Source organism: Symphalangus syndactylus, chromosome 6 (assembly GCF_028878055.3).
Source record: "Symphalangus syndactylus isolate Jambi chromosome 6, NHGRI_mSymSyn1-v2.1_pri, whole genome shotgun sequence".
Taxonomy (NCBI): Eukaryota; Metazoa; Chordata; class Mammalia; order Primates; family Hylobatidae; genus Symphalangus; species Symphalangus syndactylus.
This window is the reverse complement of record NC_072428.2, coordinates 23,271,131-23,291,313: the sequence shown is the minus strand read 5'-3', so window position 1 is coordinate 23,291,313 and position 20,183 is coordinate 23,271,131. Positions and strand designations below refer to the sequence as shown.

General features: G+C 39.6%; 1 protein-coding gene and 1 long non-coding RNA gene across 3 annotated transcripts in view; one reads left to right on the top strand and one right to left on the bottom strand.

The window, feature by feature from the left end:
* LOC129484272 (uncharacterized) overlaps positions 1 to 1,603 on the bottom strand; it is a 75,369-nt gene extending 73,766 nt beyond the window's left edge. Inside the window, exon 1 of the long non-coding RNA XR_008658397.2 lies at positions 999 to 1,603. This is a non-coding gene — a long non-coding RNA (uncharacterized lncRNA). The remainder of the gene's footprint in view (positions 1 to 998) is intronic.
* DEPDC7 (DEP domain containing 7) lies at positions 1,557 to 19,175 on the top strand. Of its 2 annotated transcripts, none has more exons than XM_055281997.2 (9): positions 1,557 to 1,722; positions 11,274 to 11,664; positions 13,290 to 13,417; positions 14,206 to 14,395; positions 16,976 to 17,187; positions 17,932 to 18,074; positions 18,264 to 18,389; positions 18,485 to 18,563; positions 18,855 to 19,175. In XM_055281997.2, the coding sequence occupies exons 1-9, from the start codon at positions 1,650 to 1,652 to the stop codon at positions 19,046 to 19,048; spliced, it is 1,536 nt and encodes a 511-aa protein (XP_055137972.1). In that variant the 5' UTR covers positions 1,557 to 1,649; the 3' UTR covers positions 19,049 to 19,175. The 2 variants fall into 2 exon arrangements, with proteins under 2 accessions (XP_055137972.1, XP_055137973.1); XM_055281998.1 differs by lacking the exon at positions 1,557 to 1,722 and adding an exon at positions 1,811 to 2,279.
* The last annotated feature ends 1,008 nt before the right edge of the window (positions 19,176 to 20,183 follow it).

The window sequence follows — 20,183 nt, the reverse complement described above, 5'->3', positions numbered from 1 at the left end:
TGGAGTGCAGTGGCACAATCTTCACTCATTGCAACTTCCGCCTCCTGGATTCAAGTGATTCTCCTGCCTCAGCCTCCCAAGTAGCTGGGATTACAGGTGCCTGCCACCACGCCTGGACGGTTTTTGTATTTTTAGTAGGGGTTTCGCCATCTTGGCCAGGCTGGTCTCGAACTCCTGACCTCGAGGATCCCCCTGCCTTGGGCCCCCCAAAATGCTGGGACTACAGGCATAAGCCACCGTGCCTGGCCAGCTTTTTCCTAACACTTAGCAGCAGCAACTGGCCCCCACATCCCACCCACAAACCCAAGTCCCTAGGGGCACAGCTTCTTAGTATGTATTCTCTGAAACAACCCCATGTAGAAGCTCTTTCCAATAAGCTAAATAATGAACTCCCACTTCAACACCGTTCTAACTTACACCTAAATCACACAAGCATCCTCCTTCTAAGAAGACATCACAATCGTTTTGAAAATCATTGCAAAATTCCCAAACTTGAAAAAAAAGAAAAAAAAAGGGCAAGTGTCTGGCAATTGGATTATTGGTCTCTAAGACCACTCATCCTTTCAGAGGTATCCAGCATTGGATCCCTGGCCTGGCTTCAACTTCCAAGTAACTAAGACGTGTCCCATTAACAGCCCTTCCTCCTTTTCTCTCCCCACCTTCACTCCAACGGCAGCAAACTGTCCCTACCCACCCGACCACAGTTCCTTTGGAGGCAGCACAGATTTCCTGGCAGCCAGTCCCAGGGTCTTTCGCTGCTGCCCTCCTGTGACCTCTAGACATTGTTCTCCTGAGCCACATAGGATTTGTTTGTTCTGTACAGGTAGGGACATCTGAAAAACTCGATTATTATTGTTATTATCATTATTACTACTACCACTATGACATAATTTTAAGCACTTACGTTCCGGACGCAGTTACTAAATGCTGAACCTGAATTGGTTCATATAAACCTCGTCAAAAAACAAACATCTCAGTGAAGCAGGTACTAAACCTACCCCCGCATCACAGGTGAGGACACCGAGACACAGAGCAGTTACGCAGCTTGCCAGGTCCCCGACTTTTTCTTTTTTTTGAGACGGAGTCTCGCTCTGTCACCCAGGCTGGAGTGCAGTGGTGTATCTCCGCTCACTGCAACCTCCGCCTCCTGGGTTCAAGCGATTCTTGTGCTTCGGCCTCCCGAGTAGCTGGGATTACAGGCGCCTGCCACCAAGCCCGGCTAATTTTTGTATTTTTAGTAGAGACGGGGTTTTGCCATGTAGGCCAGGCTGCTCTCGAACTCCTGACCTCAGGTGCTCTACCTGCCCTGGCCTCCCAAAGTGCTGGGATTACAGGCGTGAGCCACCGCGCCCGGCCTGGTCCCGAGTTAATCTAGGGCAGGCCGCTGTTCGAACCCCGCTGGTGTGAGCCGCGGGCCCCGTGGTGCCGGCCCAGGGAACCGCTCGCTCCACGGCCACCGCTCGCGTGGCGTCGCGCCCGAGGAAACTTGGATGGCTGGCGCCGCGGGCTACGTTCAGTGGATGCCAGAGAGACACGTGACCGGCAGCGGGGGCGGGGCCTGCAGGGAGCCACGCCCCACACAGTTAACAGACGGGCGCTCAGGCAGCTGTGAAGCTGGTGGAGGAGTTGGCGTCCGGGGAGCAAGGGCCATGGCCACCGTGCAGGAGAAGGCTGCTGCGCTGAACCTCTCGGCTCTCCACAGCCCCACGCACAGGCCTCCCGGTAGGTGCCGAGGACCGCCGCCCGGGATGGCGCGGGGCGGGCTGGGGTGCGCGGGCTGGGTCCCGGCGCGGGGCGGGCGGCGTGGGGCGTTCGGCCGCCTGCGCCTGGCAACGGCCGGCTGGGCGAGCCCAGCACAGCTGCGACCACTTGGCCAACGCCCCCGCCGAGCGGGCGGATCGGGTTCCTCTCTGGCTGGTGGGCTGCAGGCGGCAGAGCCCGCCCGCACAGCCCAGCTTTTTTCTCTTTACCCAGACTCTCAAGTTGACCGCGCGTTGGTCTGTGCGCCCGCTAACGTGCCAGGCACGCGCCGGGGAGCTCCGGGATATGCTTCGCGGTGCTACCGGTGACAAGTGTGGTATCTGGAATTTGTGTAGTTTTTTGCCCCCTGTCTCAACCACAAACCTTGACGACACAGTATGGCCAGGGGCCGAGCTCCTCCCTTGCCCACTTTTTTCTCCAGACTGCTAGGAGTCAAGAGTCAGCTTGTCTCCCCAGACTCTTCCTGGGAGGGATGAGAGGTTTATGTGAGTTCTACTGGCAGCAATTTGGCATAAAAGGTATTTATTAACACTTTATGTATAAGCAGTATTTTAGTGAATAGAAGTTTTTGGCTAAAAATATAGTTACATGAAATTAGGAGGGACGTTGGCAAATTCTGCCACCGGCTTAATCGTGTCTTTGGGGGTCAGTTGATTTAGGATCCTGGTTTCTTTAAATGTTCAAACACATGAACAGAATCGGATATCACTTCTAAAATGCTGGTTATAGCAGATCTACAACTCAGTTAATAGGGGTGACTCAGATAACTGTTAAGATATTCAGATAACACTTGGCTTTTTTCTTTTGGTTAAATTACAACTTTTTCCCCTTTCTGGAGCTCCAGTCTGGGATGTCGTAGGAATTGGTTCCCTTTCTGACAAAAGCCTTTCATTTGTAAAAACACCAACCAGTGAAACTGTGATTCCTTCCTCTGGGTCAAATTTGTGCTTCTCAGTTGCCCCACTCTTGTGTTTGACTTACTAATGCTCGTTTAAATCTTCAAAATGCTAACGACAGATTATGATAGAGAACCATTTTTCACTTGTCCTTTTCTAAGAAACATAATAATATTGACCTTAGTCTGCTCCCATGTAAAGGATTCAGGTAAGCACATAGTGGCCACATTGAGAATGTCTCCTTGATTTATGTTGTGAAGAGAAGACAAATGCTAAGACATTTGGGAATTTAAAACCGAATGACATTGAAAACAGTCTTGAGAAATCTTTTGGGCCCACTTACTCAGTGAAGGAGATTCCCAAATGTCACCTGCTTGAAATAAAAACATGGTACCGTGTTTTCTCTAATGGCTGAAATACCAATTCTGGAGCTTTGGGCATTTGTGAACAGGTTCTTAGATGGTGTAAGGAAGTATGGATTCAGAAATTAAGTAGATAACTCTCTAAGGGAAGAATTGAAGTGCTGGTTATCAGGAATCAAAGGAACACTGTCCTCGGCACACCAGCTGCAGTGGACGGAGAGGGGCCGGCTGTTGTTCTCACTCGTTTTGCTTGCTACCGCTGGAATCCCGACCTGGTAACATTTGTTAGCCTTTCTTTCACCCTTTAATTGCCTTGTCATAGTTCCAGTGAGCAAGGTAATGGGAGCACACGGTTCTTGGTTCTTTGCCATTCTCTTTCTGTGTGCTCTGACAGGCAGCTTTGTACTTTTGTTTCTCCACCGATTAGTAACTCTCCCTTACCTTAAAGGGGCTGCAATGACCAGGGACCTGATTTATGTACAAGAAATGAGATCTATATGCCAGTCTTCAGCCAGTATGTCAAAAACACTTGTCTTTTAATATGACAAACAAGAAAGTAGTCTGTTATCCTCTTATCCCTTTATACTGTAACCTAATTCTTTGAGTTTGCCTGGTATCACTTTTCCAGGGAGCTCAAAGTACTTCCCATATGCTGTCTCATTAATCTGTGTGAATTAAAGCAGGGACCAATGTCTGCTTTTGCTGATAATTCTCGTAGATATCTTAAATTTTTCTTGTTGGTAGAGACTTCTTTTACCTACCTGCACCCTTCTTTTCAGAGGCAATCGCAGTCTTCAGCATGACGCCTCTAATGCCAACTAGCAGGAAAATAAACTTTGGACTACCAGAACCAATATCCAGTAAAAGTGTTGTAATCTTGGGATCATAGTATAGAAAATGTTTCCACTCAGTCACAACTGTCCAGTTTTAACACCATAAACACAATTCTCTTTACATTTATCTATTAATATTTTCATGAGGTTTTGGTTACTATCCAACAAATGTCCTTTTTCTTTGTTGTGTTGACAATTCTTTGAGTGAGTAATATTTTAAAACCTCTTTTGAAAAAATCTTTATTAAAATTCTCTTAAATCCTAAATGGTCTAGGATTATAGATGTATTATTTTCTGATGAAAAGTTAAATCATCTGGTATGTGTCACATCTTGTCTTCTCATCTCCTGGTGGCCTTTATGTGATTGAATACTATTCAGAACTTGATATTATCATCCAGGTAGTAGGAGTAAATAAAAGGTAAACTCCTAAGGTTGGGGACTGTGTCCTCTGAGTTCAGAGGAAGGAAGAGGAAGAAAGATACCTCCCTTTTCTTTCTACTTTTAAAATAAACTTAAAATTTTAGAATAGATTCACTAAGTAGTATGGTCCATTTGCCATAATTAATGAACCAATATTGATACATATAATTATTAACTGAAGTCCACACTTAGATTCCCTTGGTGTTTGCGTAATGTTCTCTTCCAGGATCCCATCCAAGATATTATATTACATTGAGTTGTCATGTAGTGAGTCTACTCTTCTAGACTGTGACAGTTTCCTCCTTTTGTTTTTGGTGATACATCTGTTAATTTCTGGACATTTTGCGAGACACGTTAACATACTGTCTCATGATCCTCGTAATGAGTGAGAGGAGTGGAGTTAGCTCTGTTTTGCAACAGAAAAGTTAGGCAGTTTGCCCAAGATTGTGTTATTAGTAAACGATGGACCCAACAATGGAACTCAGGTCCCTGAGACTGCAGAGTCCACACTGGTCTAACTCTTTGTAGTCACAGCACCTGGCACTGTGTCTGCTGCATTAGCACAAGTTTCCATGTCTGAACAGTATTCAGTCAACCCAGGGTTTCTTAACCTTGGCACTACTGACGTTTTCTTTGTTGTGGGTGCTGTCTGTGCATTGTAGGATGTTTAGTAGCACCCCTCTACCCACTAGATGCCAGCAATACCCACACTCATTGTGACAATCAAAAATGTCTCCAGATGTGTCCTGTGGGGGTTATAATCACCCACTGAGAACCACTGGGTTAACCTTCCTTTAAAAATGTTTTTTTATGAACGGGGTGTAGTGGCTCACACCTGTAATGCCAGCACTTTGGGAGGTTGAGGCAGGTGGATCATTTGAGGCCAGGAGTTTGAGACCAGCCTGGCCAGTGCAATGAAACCCCATTTCTACTAAAAATCCAAAAATTATCTGGGTTTGGTGGCGCACACCTGTAATCCCAGCTACTCGAGAGGTTGAGGCAGGAGAATTGCTTGAACCCAGGAGGCAGAGGTTGCAGTGAGCTGAGATCACACCACTGCACTCCAGCCTGGATGACAAAGTGAGACTCTGTCTCAAAAAAGAGGAAAAAAAGTAAGTTTTTTCATAGTTAGCAATAATCAACAACTAACAAATATTGACTAACCAATTGTATTATATTGAGGCAATCTGTAAGGCAATTAAATAATTTAAACCTCTGTAAACAGGAAATCTGAAAGAAATCAGGCACTAGCTCACCATCTCTTAAAAGTTTTATGGAGAAACATCAGCTGTCTGGATTCAGTTCCTTTTTTTTTTTTTTTTTAAGTCCAGTCTAAAGACCGAGAATGGAAACAAAATTGTTATATGTTCATTAAGAGGTAGTGTGTTTTAGCAATTCTATGTTTACCTTACGTTGGGATCCAATTTTATAATGTATATATTGATCTGCTTCTAAAGATTTAATATAATCTTACTATTTGAAGTGATTATACAATTGTTTTCCCTTTAAATAGGTTTTCACAGTAGGACTAGGGTTTCTGACAAGGTGGATTATGGTTGATGCTGATTATCCCTAATTTTTGGGTAAATGTAATTTCTTGACATTTTTAGGGAATTATTATGACTCGATTATTTAATGTGAATTCTTAGAAGTGAAGATGATTATTACTGGTACTACATGTATATATAAGTGTTCAATATTATCTTAGAAGTTTAACTTTTACTGTTGGTAAACATTTTTTATGGTAGAGTTCAAATACATGTGAAGGGCAGCTTTTGAAAAATAGCTATTGTTTTCAAGCAAATAAGGATGAGACTGCTTGAAAAATGAAGGTTAACTAGCCTAGATTTATATAGTGCTTGAGACTATGTGTTGTAGGCTAGATAATTAAATTATTTCTGATCCTTGTTAGGCAACCTTCCAAAAGGTTTTGTATCTGGTAGGGTCAAATTTGTCCATATACTTCCTTTCTTGCGTATAGATCTGCCATATTTGGTGTTCAATGTCCTTATCTAAATGGAGGAGATATAGTTTCAGTCTTTACATTCCTATAATCAGTTTATTTAAAGACAGGATCTCACTCTGTCACCCAGGCTGGAGTGCAGTGTTGCGATCTTAGCCCACTGTAACCTCGAACTCCTGGCCTCAAGCAATCTTCCCGCCGTGGCCTCCCAAAGTCCTGGGATCAGAGGCGTGAGCCACTGTGCCTGACCTGGCAGTTTAGACCTGAAACTAACCTAAAATATTGTGTTCAACTATTTTATCAGTAGATGAAGAAACCTACTTACAGAGATTGTCTCTTATCCAGAGTTTTTACAGCTGATCTCTAAACTCTTTGATTCCATTTGTTATGATGCTTTTAGAAAATGCTTGACCAGGCTGGGCGTGGTGGCTCACACCTGTAATCCCAGCACTTTGGGAGGCCGAGGTGGGTGGATCACGAGGTCAGGAGTTCGAGAGCATCCTGGCCAACATGGTGAAACCCTGTCTCTACTAAAAATACAAAAAAAATTAGCTGCACGTGGTGGCGCGTGCCTATAATCCTAGCTACTCAGGAGGCCGAGGCAGGAAAATCACTTGAACCAGGGAGTTGGAGGTTGCAGTGAGCTGAGATCGCACCACTGCACTCCAGCCTGGCAACAGATGAGACACTGTCTCAAAAAAAGAAAAAGAAAAAAAAATCCTTGACCAAATGTAAGGAAGCATCAAGATGTAGATAGTGATGGATTTTAAAACGTTGTTTAGTTCATATGAAAGTGAGGTTTGGTTGCAAGACTTAAAAAATATTCATTGTCTATTTTTGGTCTCTTAAATCCTGTCTAGAAATCACAGTAAGTCATCTTCATCTGCTATACCAATATTCATTTCAGCTTTTAGAGGACGATAAATAAGTTTCAAACCATATATGTTCAGCTGGTGAAGTCAGCATTTTAAAAAGCAGATTATCCTGGTATGGGTTTTGGCACATTTACTCGTCAAGTCCAGGGTACATTGTGTATGAAAGCATCTGTATGAACATGAGCTAGTTTGTGGGTGGTGGTGCTTGAAGGGAAATATCCCAGGATGCAATGGTTGGGACTTAATGGTCAGTGAGAACAGAGGGGACCTGTGAGGGCTGTATTGTATCATGCCTGGAGGACTCTGGAAACCTGTGGTTCACAGGTGTCTACTCTCCTGCTCTAGCCAGTTCTTCAATCTTTTATGCAGTGTTATCTAACCTGCAGAACCTCCTAATTTCCCACAAGTTAATATGGGGAAATTTATTCTTTACCTCTTAATTCTTCTGTGAAGATTAGCCTTTTCTACTCACTGAGGCCAAATATCCCCTCTCACCGCCCTCTTCTGCTGTCTTATTGATCTGTAATTAATAAGTGACTCAGCCTTATCATTTAGGATTTGTATGCTAACCTACTTATAGCTCAAGTGTTATGACTTAAGTGTTTCATCTTTATATTATCACTAGTCCAAAAGTCTGTCTCATTGGTTCTTAAAAGGCAGTCTGATCAAAGTTTGAATCTTGCATGTCTTCCTTTTCCTGTCTTACCCTGTGTACTGTGGTAGTATTTATTACAGAATTTATGATATCCTGCCTTATTTTAGGAGTGGTGACTACTGTTTTTAAATAGCTTGGTTAAGGGTTTTTAGAGTTTATCTCTTGGCTCTCTTAAAGCTGTTTCACTTAATCCAAGTTTCCAACGAAAGGTTAATGCTTAAACGACTTATCTGGTGGCTGACTTTTCATATATTTACATTTAAGTACTAGGAAAAACTAGTATATATTTATCAGCTGTGTAACTGAGGGCAGGTTTAACTCACGGAGCCTCAATTTCCTCAAAATAGGATTATTAATAATCATTTTGCAGAGAAGCTTATCAGAATTCGAGAAGACAGAGCCTGTCATAGTGTAAATACTCAAATGTTAGCCATTAATAATAAAGATTTGAAAAATTAAGCAGAAATTGTTTATTTAAATCTTATTTATAATCTCTGGTATTTTAGGAATTTAAGAATATTAGTCGCTAACAATGTTTAGGCATTATAGCTGGAAATAGTACAACTACTCCTGAGTTCTGGATACCAGGAATGACCTGGACTTACTTTGAGATTCCATCAAATGCCTCATTCTTGCTCTATTCAACAGAGACTAAATACTGTACCAAGAGTAGATCTAATTCCAGCTTGATTTATTTAGTCAATTCTCCATAATTCAGTTCCTGAAACAGCTCACATTATATTTGGAAGACTGGCAACAATTACTTCCATCTTTGTTTAGCACTGGCTTATGAAATATCTTCAAATTTAAAATACAATTTTGACAATTAAAAACAATCTTGCTCACTTTGGGAGGCTGAGGTAGGTGGATCACGAGGTCAGGAGATCGAGACCATCCTGGCTAACATGGTGAAACCCCGTCTCTACTAAAAAAAAAAAAATACAAAAAATTAGCCAGGTGTGGTGGTGGGCACCTGTAGTCCCAGCTACTTGGGAGGCTAAGGCGGGAGAATGGCGTGAACCCAGGAGGCAGAGCTTGCAGTGAGCCGAGATCAAGCCACTGCACTCCAGCCTGGGTGACAGAGAGGGACTCCATCTCAAAAAAAAAAAATCTCGCTGATCATTTTAAACCAACGTTATAATAATGGGTAGGTGGTAAATTACCCATCTACTTTTGGTGTTAGAAATATACAAATAAACAATAAAGGGCTATGTGTTTGTGTATATGCTGTTAATTTTCACTATAAAGATGTTTAAATTGCTAGTAGCTACAGAATTATGCTACAGTGTAGTGGTTCAGTGTACTCCTTATATTTATTGCAACATAAGAGATGAATTTCAAATGACCCACTTATAATTTATGGCTCTAGTGCACTAAGAGGAGTTTTTGTTTGTTTGTTTATTATTTATTAGACAGAGTCTTGCCTTGTCATCCAGGCTGGAGTGCAGTGGCGCTATCTTGGCTTACTGCAACCTCCACCTCCCAGGTTCAAGCAATTCTCTGCCTCAGCCTCCTGAGTAACTGGGATTGCAGGCGCCTGCTACCACACCCGACCAATTTTTGTATTTTTAGTAGAGAGGGGGTTTCACCATCTTCGGCAGGCTGTAAAGGAGTTTTAATAATGTCCTTCAGGAGCTTATCTTATGCTTTCTTCATCTTAAACATTCTATTTTGCCTAAAAAAGTAGGAAGATAATTTCAAGTAGCAATTTCTTTCATTATAATTCCCTTTTTTCCTTACCATTGTACTCATGCATATGGTTTTCCTTTTTAGACTATCTTAAAGGAAGTAATAACTTCAACTTCTCTGCCAAAATATCCTAAAAATAAGGAAGTAATATACTTAACATAAATGGGGGCTTAAATTAGGACTGCTGAATTTTCAGAGGATCACTGAAAAGTGTAACACATTAAAGGGCCTACTCTTTATGAAAGGAAAAAAGGGAGAGAGCCAGCCAGCCACCAAGTGAGTGATTCACTAGAATCTATTCCATCGGTTTACAAAAACCCAAGACCTGATTTCTTTCCTATTGATTTCCAAATATCTGCTAATTACAATGAGGAAAAATATGATAGGATATTTTTGAAAGTTTGTTTTTCTCCTTTTGTGTTTGGCAAAAATCTTGCTTTACTTCTGTGCATACTCTGTCTTTGCAATAGGTCATAAGCTCCTATAGGGCAGGAACCAAATCGTTACTTTACCCTGCATACAAAGTATTTAACTCATAAGCCTGCATAATAGGAGGCTTTAAAAATATTAGTTTATTCCTGCAATGATTGTGTGTGTGTGTGTGTGTGTGTGTGTGTGTGTGGTGTGTTTATACAATCATGCGTAGCATAATGATGGGGATATGTTCTGAGAAATGTGTATTGTCAGGTGATTTCATTGTTGTGCAAACATCTTAGAGTGTAGTTCCACAAACCTTGATGGTATAGCCTGCTACACACCTAGGCTATGTGGTATAGCCTGTTGCTCTTAGGCCACAAACCTGCAGACCTATACTGAATGCTGTAAGCAATTGTAACACAATGATAAGTACTTGTGTATCTAAACATAGAAAAGGTACAGCAAGAGATAGGAACAAGAATTTTTAAGCTCCATTATAATTGTATAGGACCACTGTTATATGTGGTCCATTGTTGACAGAAATGTTGTTTTGTGATGCATGACTGTGTGTGTGTGTATGTGTGTATGACTCATAAGTACTTCAAAATCATATAAAACATGAGCCAAGTCCCAGTACTACCTCTTTCAATATAATATCTAGAAGTGCCATGTAACCTCCGTGACTCTGTTTTCCATCTCTCAAATGGAAATGATACGTACCTCATAGGTTGCTATTGAAGATTAGATAATTTACACAAGACATATAATAGAATTCTTGTATGTAACTGGTAACTGCCACAAGGTCCTACTTGATGTGTCCTCCTAACTCCCAGTCTCAAACTCCAGCCCCTCTCCCTCCTTGATCTGACTTCCTGTTCTTCTCTCCCTCCCCACACCACTCTGGCTGTGCGGACCTCCCTCCTATCCTACCAGAGCACACTCCCACCTCAGGGCATTTGCTCTTTCCCCAGATGTCTGCACAGCTTGCTTCTTGCTTCTTGGTTTTACTTGAGTTTCTGCTCAGGTATAACCTTATCACACAGGTCTATCCTGACGTCCCATTTAAAGTAGCATTCTTATCCAGCTTTATTTTTCTTCTCAGCACTGATCTAATGTGTATGGATTGTCTTTATCTTCCTACAAAGTCTTAAGTTCCTGAGAACAGGGAACTTATTTTGCTTACTGTTGCATCTTAGCATATAGAACAGTGTTTGGCATATAATAAGTACCAAATTTTTTAATGAGTTGCTATTAAAACAGTATTTCAATAAGCTACCCTCATAATTGCTCCTTATCAATGACTTTGGAAATTACTACATTTTTGCCTAAGGATTGCTTAGACCTTATTACAAATGAACAAGGTGCTAAATCCCAGTTTCTCTATGATTTTTCTCCTTCTAGGTTTCAGTGTAGCTCAGAAGCCATTTGGAGCCACGTATGTGTGGAGCAGCATCATAAACACTCTTCAAACACAAGTGGAAGTGAAAAAACGAAGGCACCGTTTAAAACGACATAATGACTGCTTTGTTGGTTCAGAAGCTGTGGATGTCATTTTTTCTCACCTAATTCAGAATAAGTATTTTGGTGATGTAGATATTCCTCGGGCCAAAGTGGTGAGAGTGTGTCAAGCACTTATGGACTACAAAGTATTTGAAGCGGTTCCAACCAAAGTCTTTGGAAAAGACAAAAAACCTACATTTGAAGATAGTAGTTGCAGCCTTTATAGATTCACCACAATACCTAACCAAGACAGTCAGTTAGGCAAAGAGAACAAACTATATTCATCTTCCAGGTTGGTATATAATGTTAGATTATCACAGGAATATTGGCAGGATTTTGTCTACCTTTTTATGAGATGCCTACTGGCTTTATATTACATTTTTAGCAGTAAATGTAGCTAAAATATGGGTCTGTGGGTAAATTTGATAAAGTGCCATAAATTTTGTTAACTTTATTGGGTATCTCCTAGTCACATATTTAGCAGAAGCAGTCAACACACTGATTTTCCTGCTTCAGGTTATAGTTACAGTGTAAAAAGTGTTCTCATACCGCTTGGTATGAGAACATAGTGAAGGCAGGCAGAGAGAAACCCAGATTGCGGTGGGAGAGAAGAAGGAATTATTTAAAGGGAAACTGGGGAGACAGAATTGTGGAATCCAGTGATTGAAATGGATGTGGGTGATAATGCATAATGAACTTACAGCTATTTGTCATGAAGTAAACCAACTTTACCTTTTCCCCTTTGTTACCCTCAGCTAAACTGCAGTGGTGACAGAGGTATAATTGAAGCTCTTATAATTCAGATCTGACCTAAAGTCAGAGTTTTGGTGTATTCATTTTTGTCTGTGTGTATTTTTTTGAGGCAGGGTCTTACTCTCTCACCCAGACTGGAGTGCAGTGGTGTGATCTCAGCTCACTGCATTGTCTGCCTTTTGGGCTCAAGTGATCCTCCCACCCTAGCCTCCCAGTAGCTGGGACTACAGGCATGCACCACCATGCCCGGCTAATTTTTTTTCTTTTCTTTTTTTTTTCTGTGGAGACAGAATCCCATTATGGTTCGAGACGAGGCTAGTCTGAAACTCCTGGGCTCAAGTGATCCTCCCGTCTTGGCCTCCTAAAGTGTTGGAATTAGAAGCATAAGCCACTGCGCCTGGCCCATTTTTACATGTTTTAACCCAAACTAAAACATGATAAAATTTACCTCTTTGTGTAGAAAGGAAATATGAGGATAAAGTAAGGCACAGTCAGAACTTTCAGATGCAGGTCCACACACTTTATCTGAAATCCTTGGGACCGGATGCATTTAGGAATTTGGAACTTTGGAGCATTTATAAAAGTTATCTTGTATATATATGTGGTTCAACATCCCTGGAGGCATCTGGGACAGCATCTGGTAATCAATGAGCATAATGATATTTCTGTGGTAAACAAAAGAATATACTACCAGGATAAATTAAAGTTATCATAGTCTCGGGACAGGTTTTGTCATGATATGAGCTCTCAATCAACCTTTGATTTTCAAAGCTTTTTGGGTTTCAGAATTGCAGGTAAAGGGCTGTAGATCTGTATTTAGAAAACGGTAAGTACTGTCCACCAAAGAATGCCCCACAAAGAGATAACTGATAAACCCAGTACACGTAATGAAGTCCAGTTATGTTTGATCGCATTTTTAAACTGGTGACTAAGATTTTAGTCATTGAATTAGTTAAATCTAAGAAAATGTTCAAAGGAGAACAGAATATGTTTATGCTTGAGAAAGAAGGTGGGTGTTTTTATAATTTATTCTACTCTTAGAATTTGGATTTGTTGTGTTTTTGCTCTGAAATGCATAACTCTGTAGAAAACTCTTAGTTCTCAAATACTAAAATATTTCTGTGGGCTTAGTAAATGTTCATTTCTGAAATAAATTCATTTTAGGTATGCAGATGCATTATTTAAGTCATCCGATATCAAATCAGCCAGTTTAGAGGACCTGTGGGAAAATCTGAGTTTAAAGCCTGCCAACTCCCCTCATGTAAATATCTCTGCAACCTTGTCTCCGCAAGGTAAGCTAAGGATGAAGCAAAGTAAGAAGTAGAAGACTAACTTCAAAGTTATTTAAAATTTTTAAATCTTAATCTTTATTAGATTTTAAATATTCAAAGTACAGAGAAAGAGTGCACTATGTATTAAAGCTGTTTATGTTCAATTTTAACAGAAGTCTATTATCTTTAACAAATAGATCAGTGTTAGAACTCTTGAACACTAACTTTTGTCCGATCAGCTGGCAAAGGTTCAGATCTGAGATGTTTTGCATGCAGATTTGTATTGACAATATACTCTCAGATATTTCTTTTCCTAAGATTTTATTAGGTCAAATAAAATTTGAAAATTACATTAAAACATTAACAGAATTCTTCGGTTCTTCCTTGTCTGTGGCAATGGAATATAGTTAATGACTTTAATTTCCACACTTTCCCCCATTCCAGTTGTGGAAACGCTGAGTGGAATAATCTGCAGCCAATAGTTTCAAACAAGTTTTTAGCTTGAATGAATCATTCTTTCTTCCAGAGTCCTTATTAACATGTTACATGACTTGATCTCTTATCTCTGACAGATTGCTTTTTACAGTACAAAGAATGAAAAGAATTCCTGTTGTCCAAAGCCTATTCTCCTACACTCTAAACAAATCTTGGATTGTTTTACTTTGTTATAAGAAAGCACTTCATAAGGTTGACTTTTTCTTTCTTTTTGGCCACAAATTTACTAGCTTAGACCTGCTTAGAAAAATATTATGGTGAGCATATAGTAACTATTAATTGTTACTTTTCACCTTGTCATTTTTCCTGTGTAGTTATTAATGAAGTGTGGCAAGAAGAAACAATTGGGCGTCTACTACAACTTGTAGACCTTCCACTTCTTGACTCCTTACTGAAACAGCAAGAGGCTGTACCTAAAGTTCCTCAACCTAAGAGGCAGTCCACCATGGTCAACAGCAGTAACTATCTGGATCGAGGGATTCTCAAGGCTTATAGTGACTCTCAGTATGTGGAAAAACATAATAATTTGAGTGTGTTTGTAGGTAGATTGAGATAATGGTTTTAAGGTAATCTGTTCTATTCTTTTTTCTATAGGATCAGATATGCATTGTTAGTTGTTATCAGTATTTGAGAATGTGAAGAACAAAATTACATTAGTCAAAATTAGAAAAAGATTTGTTTCATTTTTCATACTCATTTTTGTTTCACATGTAACTTGCACATTAAGTGAAAAAAAAAATTATGCTTTAGCTTCTTATCTTTGTTAAAATGTAGAGCTGTCTGGACTCTCAAGATTTCCTCAAAGGGACCTGGAAGAATAGAAACAGATTTGACAGATTATTGAGATCCTTTGATTACATACCTAGAATACCTGTTACATATGTATTTACTTAACTAGTTGTATTAAAGAAATACAATAAGGCCGGGTGCGGTGGCCCATGCCTGTAATCCCAGCACTTTGGGAGGCCGAGGTGGGCGGATCACTTGAGGTCAGGAGTTCGAGGCCAGCCTGGCCAACATGGTAAAACCCCGACTCTACTAAAAATACAAAAATTAGCCAGGCATGGTGGCACATAATCCCAGCTACTTGGGAGGCTGAGGCAGGAAAATCACTTGAACTTGGGAGGCGGAGGTTGCAGTGAGCTGAGATCATGCCGCTGCATTCCAGCCTAGGTGACAGAGTGAGACTCTGTCTCAAAAAAAAAAAAAAAAATACAATGAAAGTAACTCTCTCATTCCAGTTACTACTCTCTTGAATATAAATCCTAAGGTTTGAAGGCTTAACTTTAGGTGCTGAGGGAATTAAGATTTTTTTTTCCTTAAGGAAGAGTTCTGCATTACTCATAACTTTGAGGCTCTTCTATAAAAATTATTGACGGTTAAAATAAGTTATCAGATTTTTCTAGCTTAATTTTTTATTATTTTGCCGTAGCAGATAGTGTTCCAGTCTAGTTAAGGGGATGAAAATGTTTGAAAGGAATACAATTACATTTTCAGTACTTCACTAATTCTACGTTCCAAAGAACTATTAATACTATAAACAGTTGAATGCCAAAGGCAGCTTAAAGCGTTATATGAAAAAGTTAATCCCAACATATGTGTTACTGAATTCTGCAGATATAACACATTTCTATAACCTAAAGGAACATGTGAAACATTGTGTAATTAATAAAATTTTTTTTTGAGACAGAGTCTCTCTGTTGCCCAGGCTGGAGTGCAGTGGCATGATCTCAGCTCCCTGCAACCTCTGCCTCCCAGGTTCAAGCGATTCTTCTGCCTCAGCCTCCCAAGTAGCTGAAACTACAGGCATGTGCCACCATGCCTGGCTGATTTTTGTATTTTTAGTAGAGATGGGGTTTCACCATATTGGCCAGGGTGGTCTTGAACCCCCGACCTTGTGATCTGCCCACCTTGGCCTCCCAAAGTGCTGGGATTACAGGCGTAAGCCACTGCACCCAGTCTTGTAATTAGTACTTTTTATATACAAAATCAGAATTTGTGCTAGAAGTGACCTTAAAGATCATCTTATCATATAAAGTTGAAGCTGATGTCAAGAGAGGTGAAATGACCTGCCTGAGATACCTCACCTGGCTGAATTAGTTGTCCTGAGTCCATGGCAGTATGGCAGTAGAGGACATGATTGATTGCTTTTTAACGATAGATAGATAGATAGATAGATAGATATAAAAAATGGAATATTAAAAGTTTGCTACTTTATTTCTTGAAATGTAACATTTTTCTGAAGTTACCCAGCAGGATTTTACTGTAGATGATAATTGATATTTAGTTATTTTGTTGGTTTGTTTTTTGAGATGAGGTCTCACTCTGTTGCCCAGGCTGGAGTGCAGTGGTGCAATCTCGGCTCACTGCAGCCTCTGCCTCCTGGGTTCAAGCAATTCTCCCACCTCAGCCTCCCAAGTATCTTGGATTACAGGGGCACATCACCACACCCAGCTAATTTTTGCATTTTTTGTAGAGATGGGATTTCACCATGTTGGCCAGGCTGGTCTCAAACTCCTGACCTCATGTGATCCACCTACCTCAGCCTCCCAAAGTGCTGGGATTACAGACGTGAGCCACCGGCCAGGCCTGATGTGTAATTATTTTGAAACGTTTCTTCCTCTATTCTGTCCTAGCTAAAGGGAGAGCTAATAGATCACAGACAGAGCTCTGAAGTAAGCAACATTGTGTTGGAGAAATACTGGCCCAGAACTCAGATCTGGGATCTAGTCCTGCCTGAGGCCTGAGCAAGTAACTTGGAGTTTCTGGGTCTCCATCGTAAATGTGAAGAGCAAGAGTAGAGTTTGAATTTGTATGCTCTTTTCACCTCTGTATTGTGGTGGAGAGTTTGTTTTCGTGAAAAAGGAAAAAATAAAGGGAAAATATTAAGCTGAATTTGTAAATGTAATACGTGATCTAGCTATATATTAAAAAGAACTACACATATCTTTTAAGCTCATGTAGAAATTTATCCTGATGGCATGAAATAGCTACTGAATTAGGTACCATGTATATATTTGTTATTCTTTGCCTTTTAAATAATCTTCCCTTGCCTTTTAAATAATCTTCCCCTCTCCCCTATAGGGAAGATGAGTGGCTCTCTGCAGCAATTGACTGTTTAGAATACCTTCCAGACCAGATGGTGGTGGAAATAAGCAGAAGCTTTCCTGAGCAACCAGACCGAACAGACTTAGTGAAAGAACTTCTGTTTGATGCCATTGGCAGATATTACAGTAGTAGGGAACCTCTGTTAAATCACTTATCTGACGTTCATAATGGAATTGCAGAACTCTTAGGTAAATAAGATCTAATTGGATACTAGCATTTATCTTTTGGAGGAAACAAGAAAAAGTTAGTTCTCAAACTGAACCAAAATATTACTACTACAAGCTGGGAGTCGATCTGGATTAATTCATGGAAAGTGTTTGTTCAAAAACTTCTAGGGGTCATTTGGAAAGAGGCTTTAACAAGCTCTAAAGTTAAGCAGAAACTTCTGGTTACCCAGGAGCATAATGCTGCTCTCATTCACCAGAAGCTTAAGCATAAAGCAGCAATTCTCTTTTTTTAGAAGAGTTATCAGCACCACCATTACTCCCTGCTCAGTCTCTTCAAAATGGCATACTCTCTGCTTTGTCTCTCTACCAATGAGCCACATAATTTGTTGGAAACAAATTGGAGGTTTCAGAAAATTTCTTCTATTTTTCTCAAGGAGAGTTGGATACATGAATATTGTACACATGGTATACTGCCAAATGTACTGAATTAATGAAAAACAGAATGGGATTTTATCCACAAAGCTAAGAGTTAGATTTAATGCCCGAAGATATTATATGACAGGGACTTAGGGTGTTAGTTGCCAATTTGAGAACAAGCTGCCTTTATGGTATTCACCATTCATTGTCAATTCCTAGTCTTGTTTTTGCTTTTGGAAATAATTTTGAATAAGTGCACTTTTTAACTCAAACTGTAACTTGAGTTTTGTTCCCTTTAATAGAGTCATATTTGGTCAATTAAAAGCAGTTTTTTTCTTTTGGCTGAAGTGAATGGGAAGACGGAAATAGCTTTAGAAGCTACCCAGCTCCTTCTAAAGCTTTTAGATTTCCAAAATAGAGAAGAATTTAGAAGACTACTGTATTTCATGGCTGTTGCAGCAAATCCTTCTGAGTTTAAATTACAGAAAGAAGTAAGTCTTTTATTTAACTGTTAGTTGTATTTAATATCCTTAATACTTATAGGTTAAATATTAGATTATTCCATCTTCAGCATCAAGTATGCTGAAATGTATAAAAGCTATTAATATTTAATATTCCCTTTTATATTAAACTTGTCTCTTAAGTATATACTATTGGATATATTTGTTTTATTTTTATAGAGTGACAACCGAATGGTTGTGAAAAGGATATTCTCAAAAGCTGTTGTTGACAATAAAAATTTATCCAAAGGCAAAACAGATCTTCTGGTACTCTTTTTAATGGATCATCAGAAAGATGTTTTTAAGGTAAAATTGTGAAAGTAGTTAAATTGAGCTTATGTAATAGATCACTAGATGAAAATGCATTTGAATAATGTCCCATGTCCCTTCTTTTTCTTAAGATTCCTGGAACTCTACATAAAATTGTAAGTGTTAAGCTTATGGCCATACAGAACGGAAGAGATCCAAATAGAGATGCAGGTAATCTGAGAAATATTATTTTCATGATCTTCCAAAAACAAATTTCAGGTGTTTTTTGAAAATGTTTTGCTATAAGTAGTTGGACTTTAATTTCAACCAAATTTAAAACATTCTCCTCAGAGTTATTCATACTAAGCAACTTTACAAGGGTTAGAAGGTCAGCAGTGCTTACCCTCTTCAGTGCATATTACAAAATGGGAAAGAAAAACAAAGACAAGAATATTGTTGATTTTTCTGGTTAAATATGAGAAATTGAGTCATTAACTGAACTTTTTACTTTTAAACTTTAAGGATATATTTATTGCCAGAGAATTGATCAACGTGACTATTCCAACAATACAGAGAAGACAACCAAAGATGAGCTGTTGAATTTACTAAAAACTATTGATGAGGATTCAAAACTTTCTGCCAAAGAGAAGAAAAAATTGCTAGGTCAATTCTATAAGTGTCACCCAGACATCTTTATTGAGCACTTTGGAGACTGAGTTTTTAATATCTGTATATAAGTTGTGTATTTTAAGAATAAATTATGTATCCTAAATATCCAATCACATTTGTAAGTGTGGAAGCTCTAAATTTGAAACTGTACTTAATAAAAATTTTTTTGTATAACTTCATGTGTCAGAAGCTATTATTCATATGGCATATTGCTGTTAAGTACTTAAGTGAGTTGATTTATAATTACTGTGCTCAATGCTTTATAGAACATAATAGAGATTTAGATGATATGACATTGCAGTATTTATATAAGAAAGCATTAAACAGTAAAGAAAACGATAATTACATGTTAATAGGAGTGCGGTTTGTGTTTTGAAAGGTACTCCTTAAAGATGCAAGATAGAAACTTAGGTTATGATAAAAAGAATTTGCTAATTACCTTAAGTTGTAGACAAATCAGAAATCAGACTGTCCTCATGTTTCCGAAAACAAAATTTTTCAAGCTTATTGTGGAAAATTTCAAACATACATAAAAGTGGAGACAGTAGAGTAATGAACTTTTGCTTGTAGACATTAATACTGCCAACTGCCAACTCATGGCCAATCTTGTTTAATCTATACCCTCCCTCACTCCTCACTCATCCCAGCAAATTTCAGATATCATATCATTTCCTGTATAAAATGTCGGTGTGTATGACAAAAAGGACATTAAAAAAACAACCATGATACCATTGTCATTCACATAAACCTACAACTCCTTAATATCAGGTTTGCAGTTAGTGTTGAAATCTTATGATGATCTCAAATGATTTTGACAGTTTATTCAAATGGAGATTCAAATAATGTCCATAAATCACAATTAGTTAATGTGTTGAAGTCTCTCTTTAAAAATCTGTAAGTTCTGTAATCCCAGCACTTTGGGAGGCCGAGGCGGGTGGATCATGAGTTCAGGAGATCGAGACCATCCTGGCTAACATGGTGAAACCCCGTCTTTACTAAAAAAAATACAAAAAAATTAGCTGGGCATGGTGGCAGGCACCTGTAGTCCCAGCTACTCGGGAGGCTGAGGCAGGAGCATGGCGTGAACCCGGGAGGCGGAGCTTGCAGTGAGCTGAGATGCACCACTGCACTCCAGCCTGGGCGACAGAGTGAGACTCCATCTCAAAAAAAAAAAAAAGAATG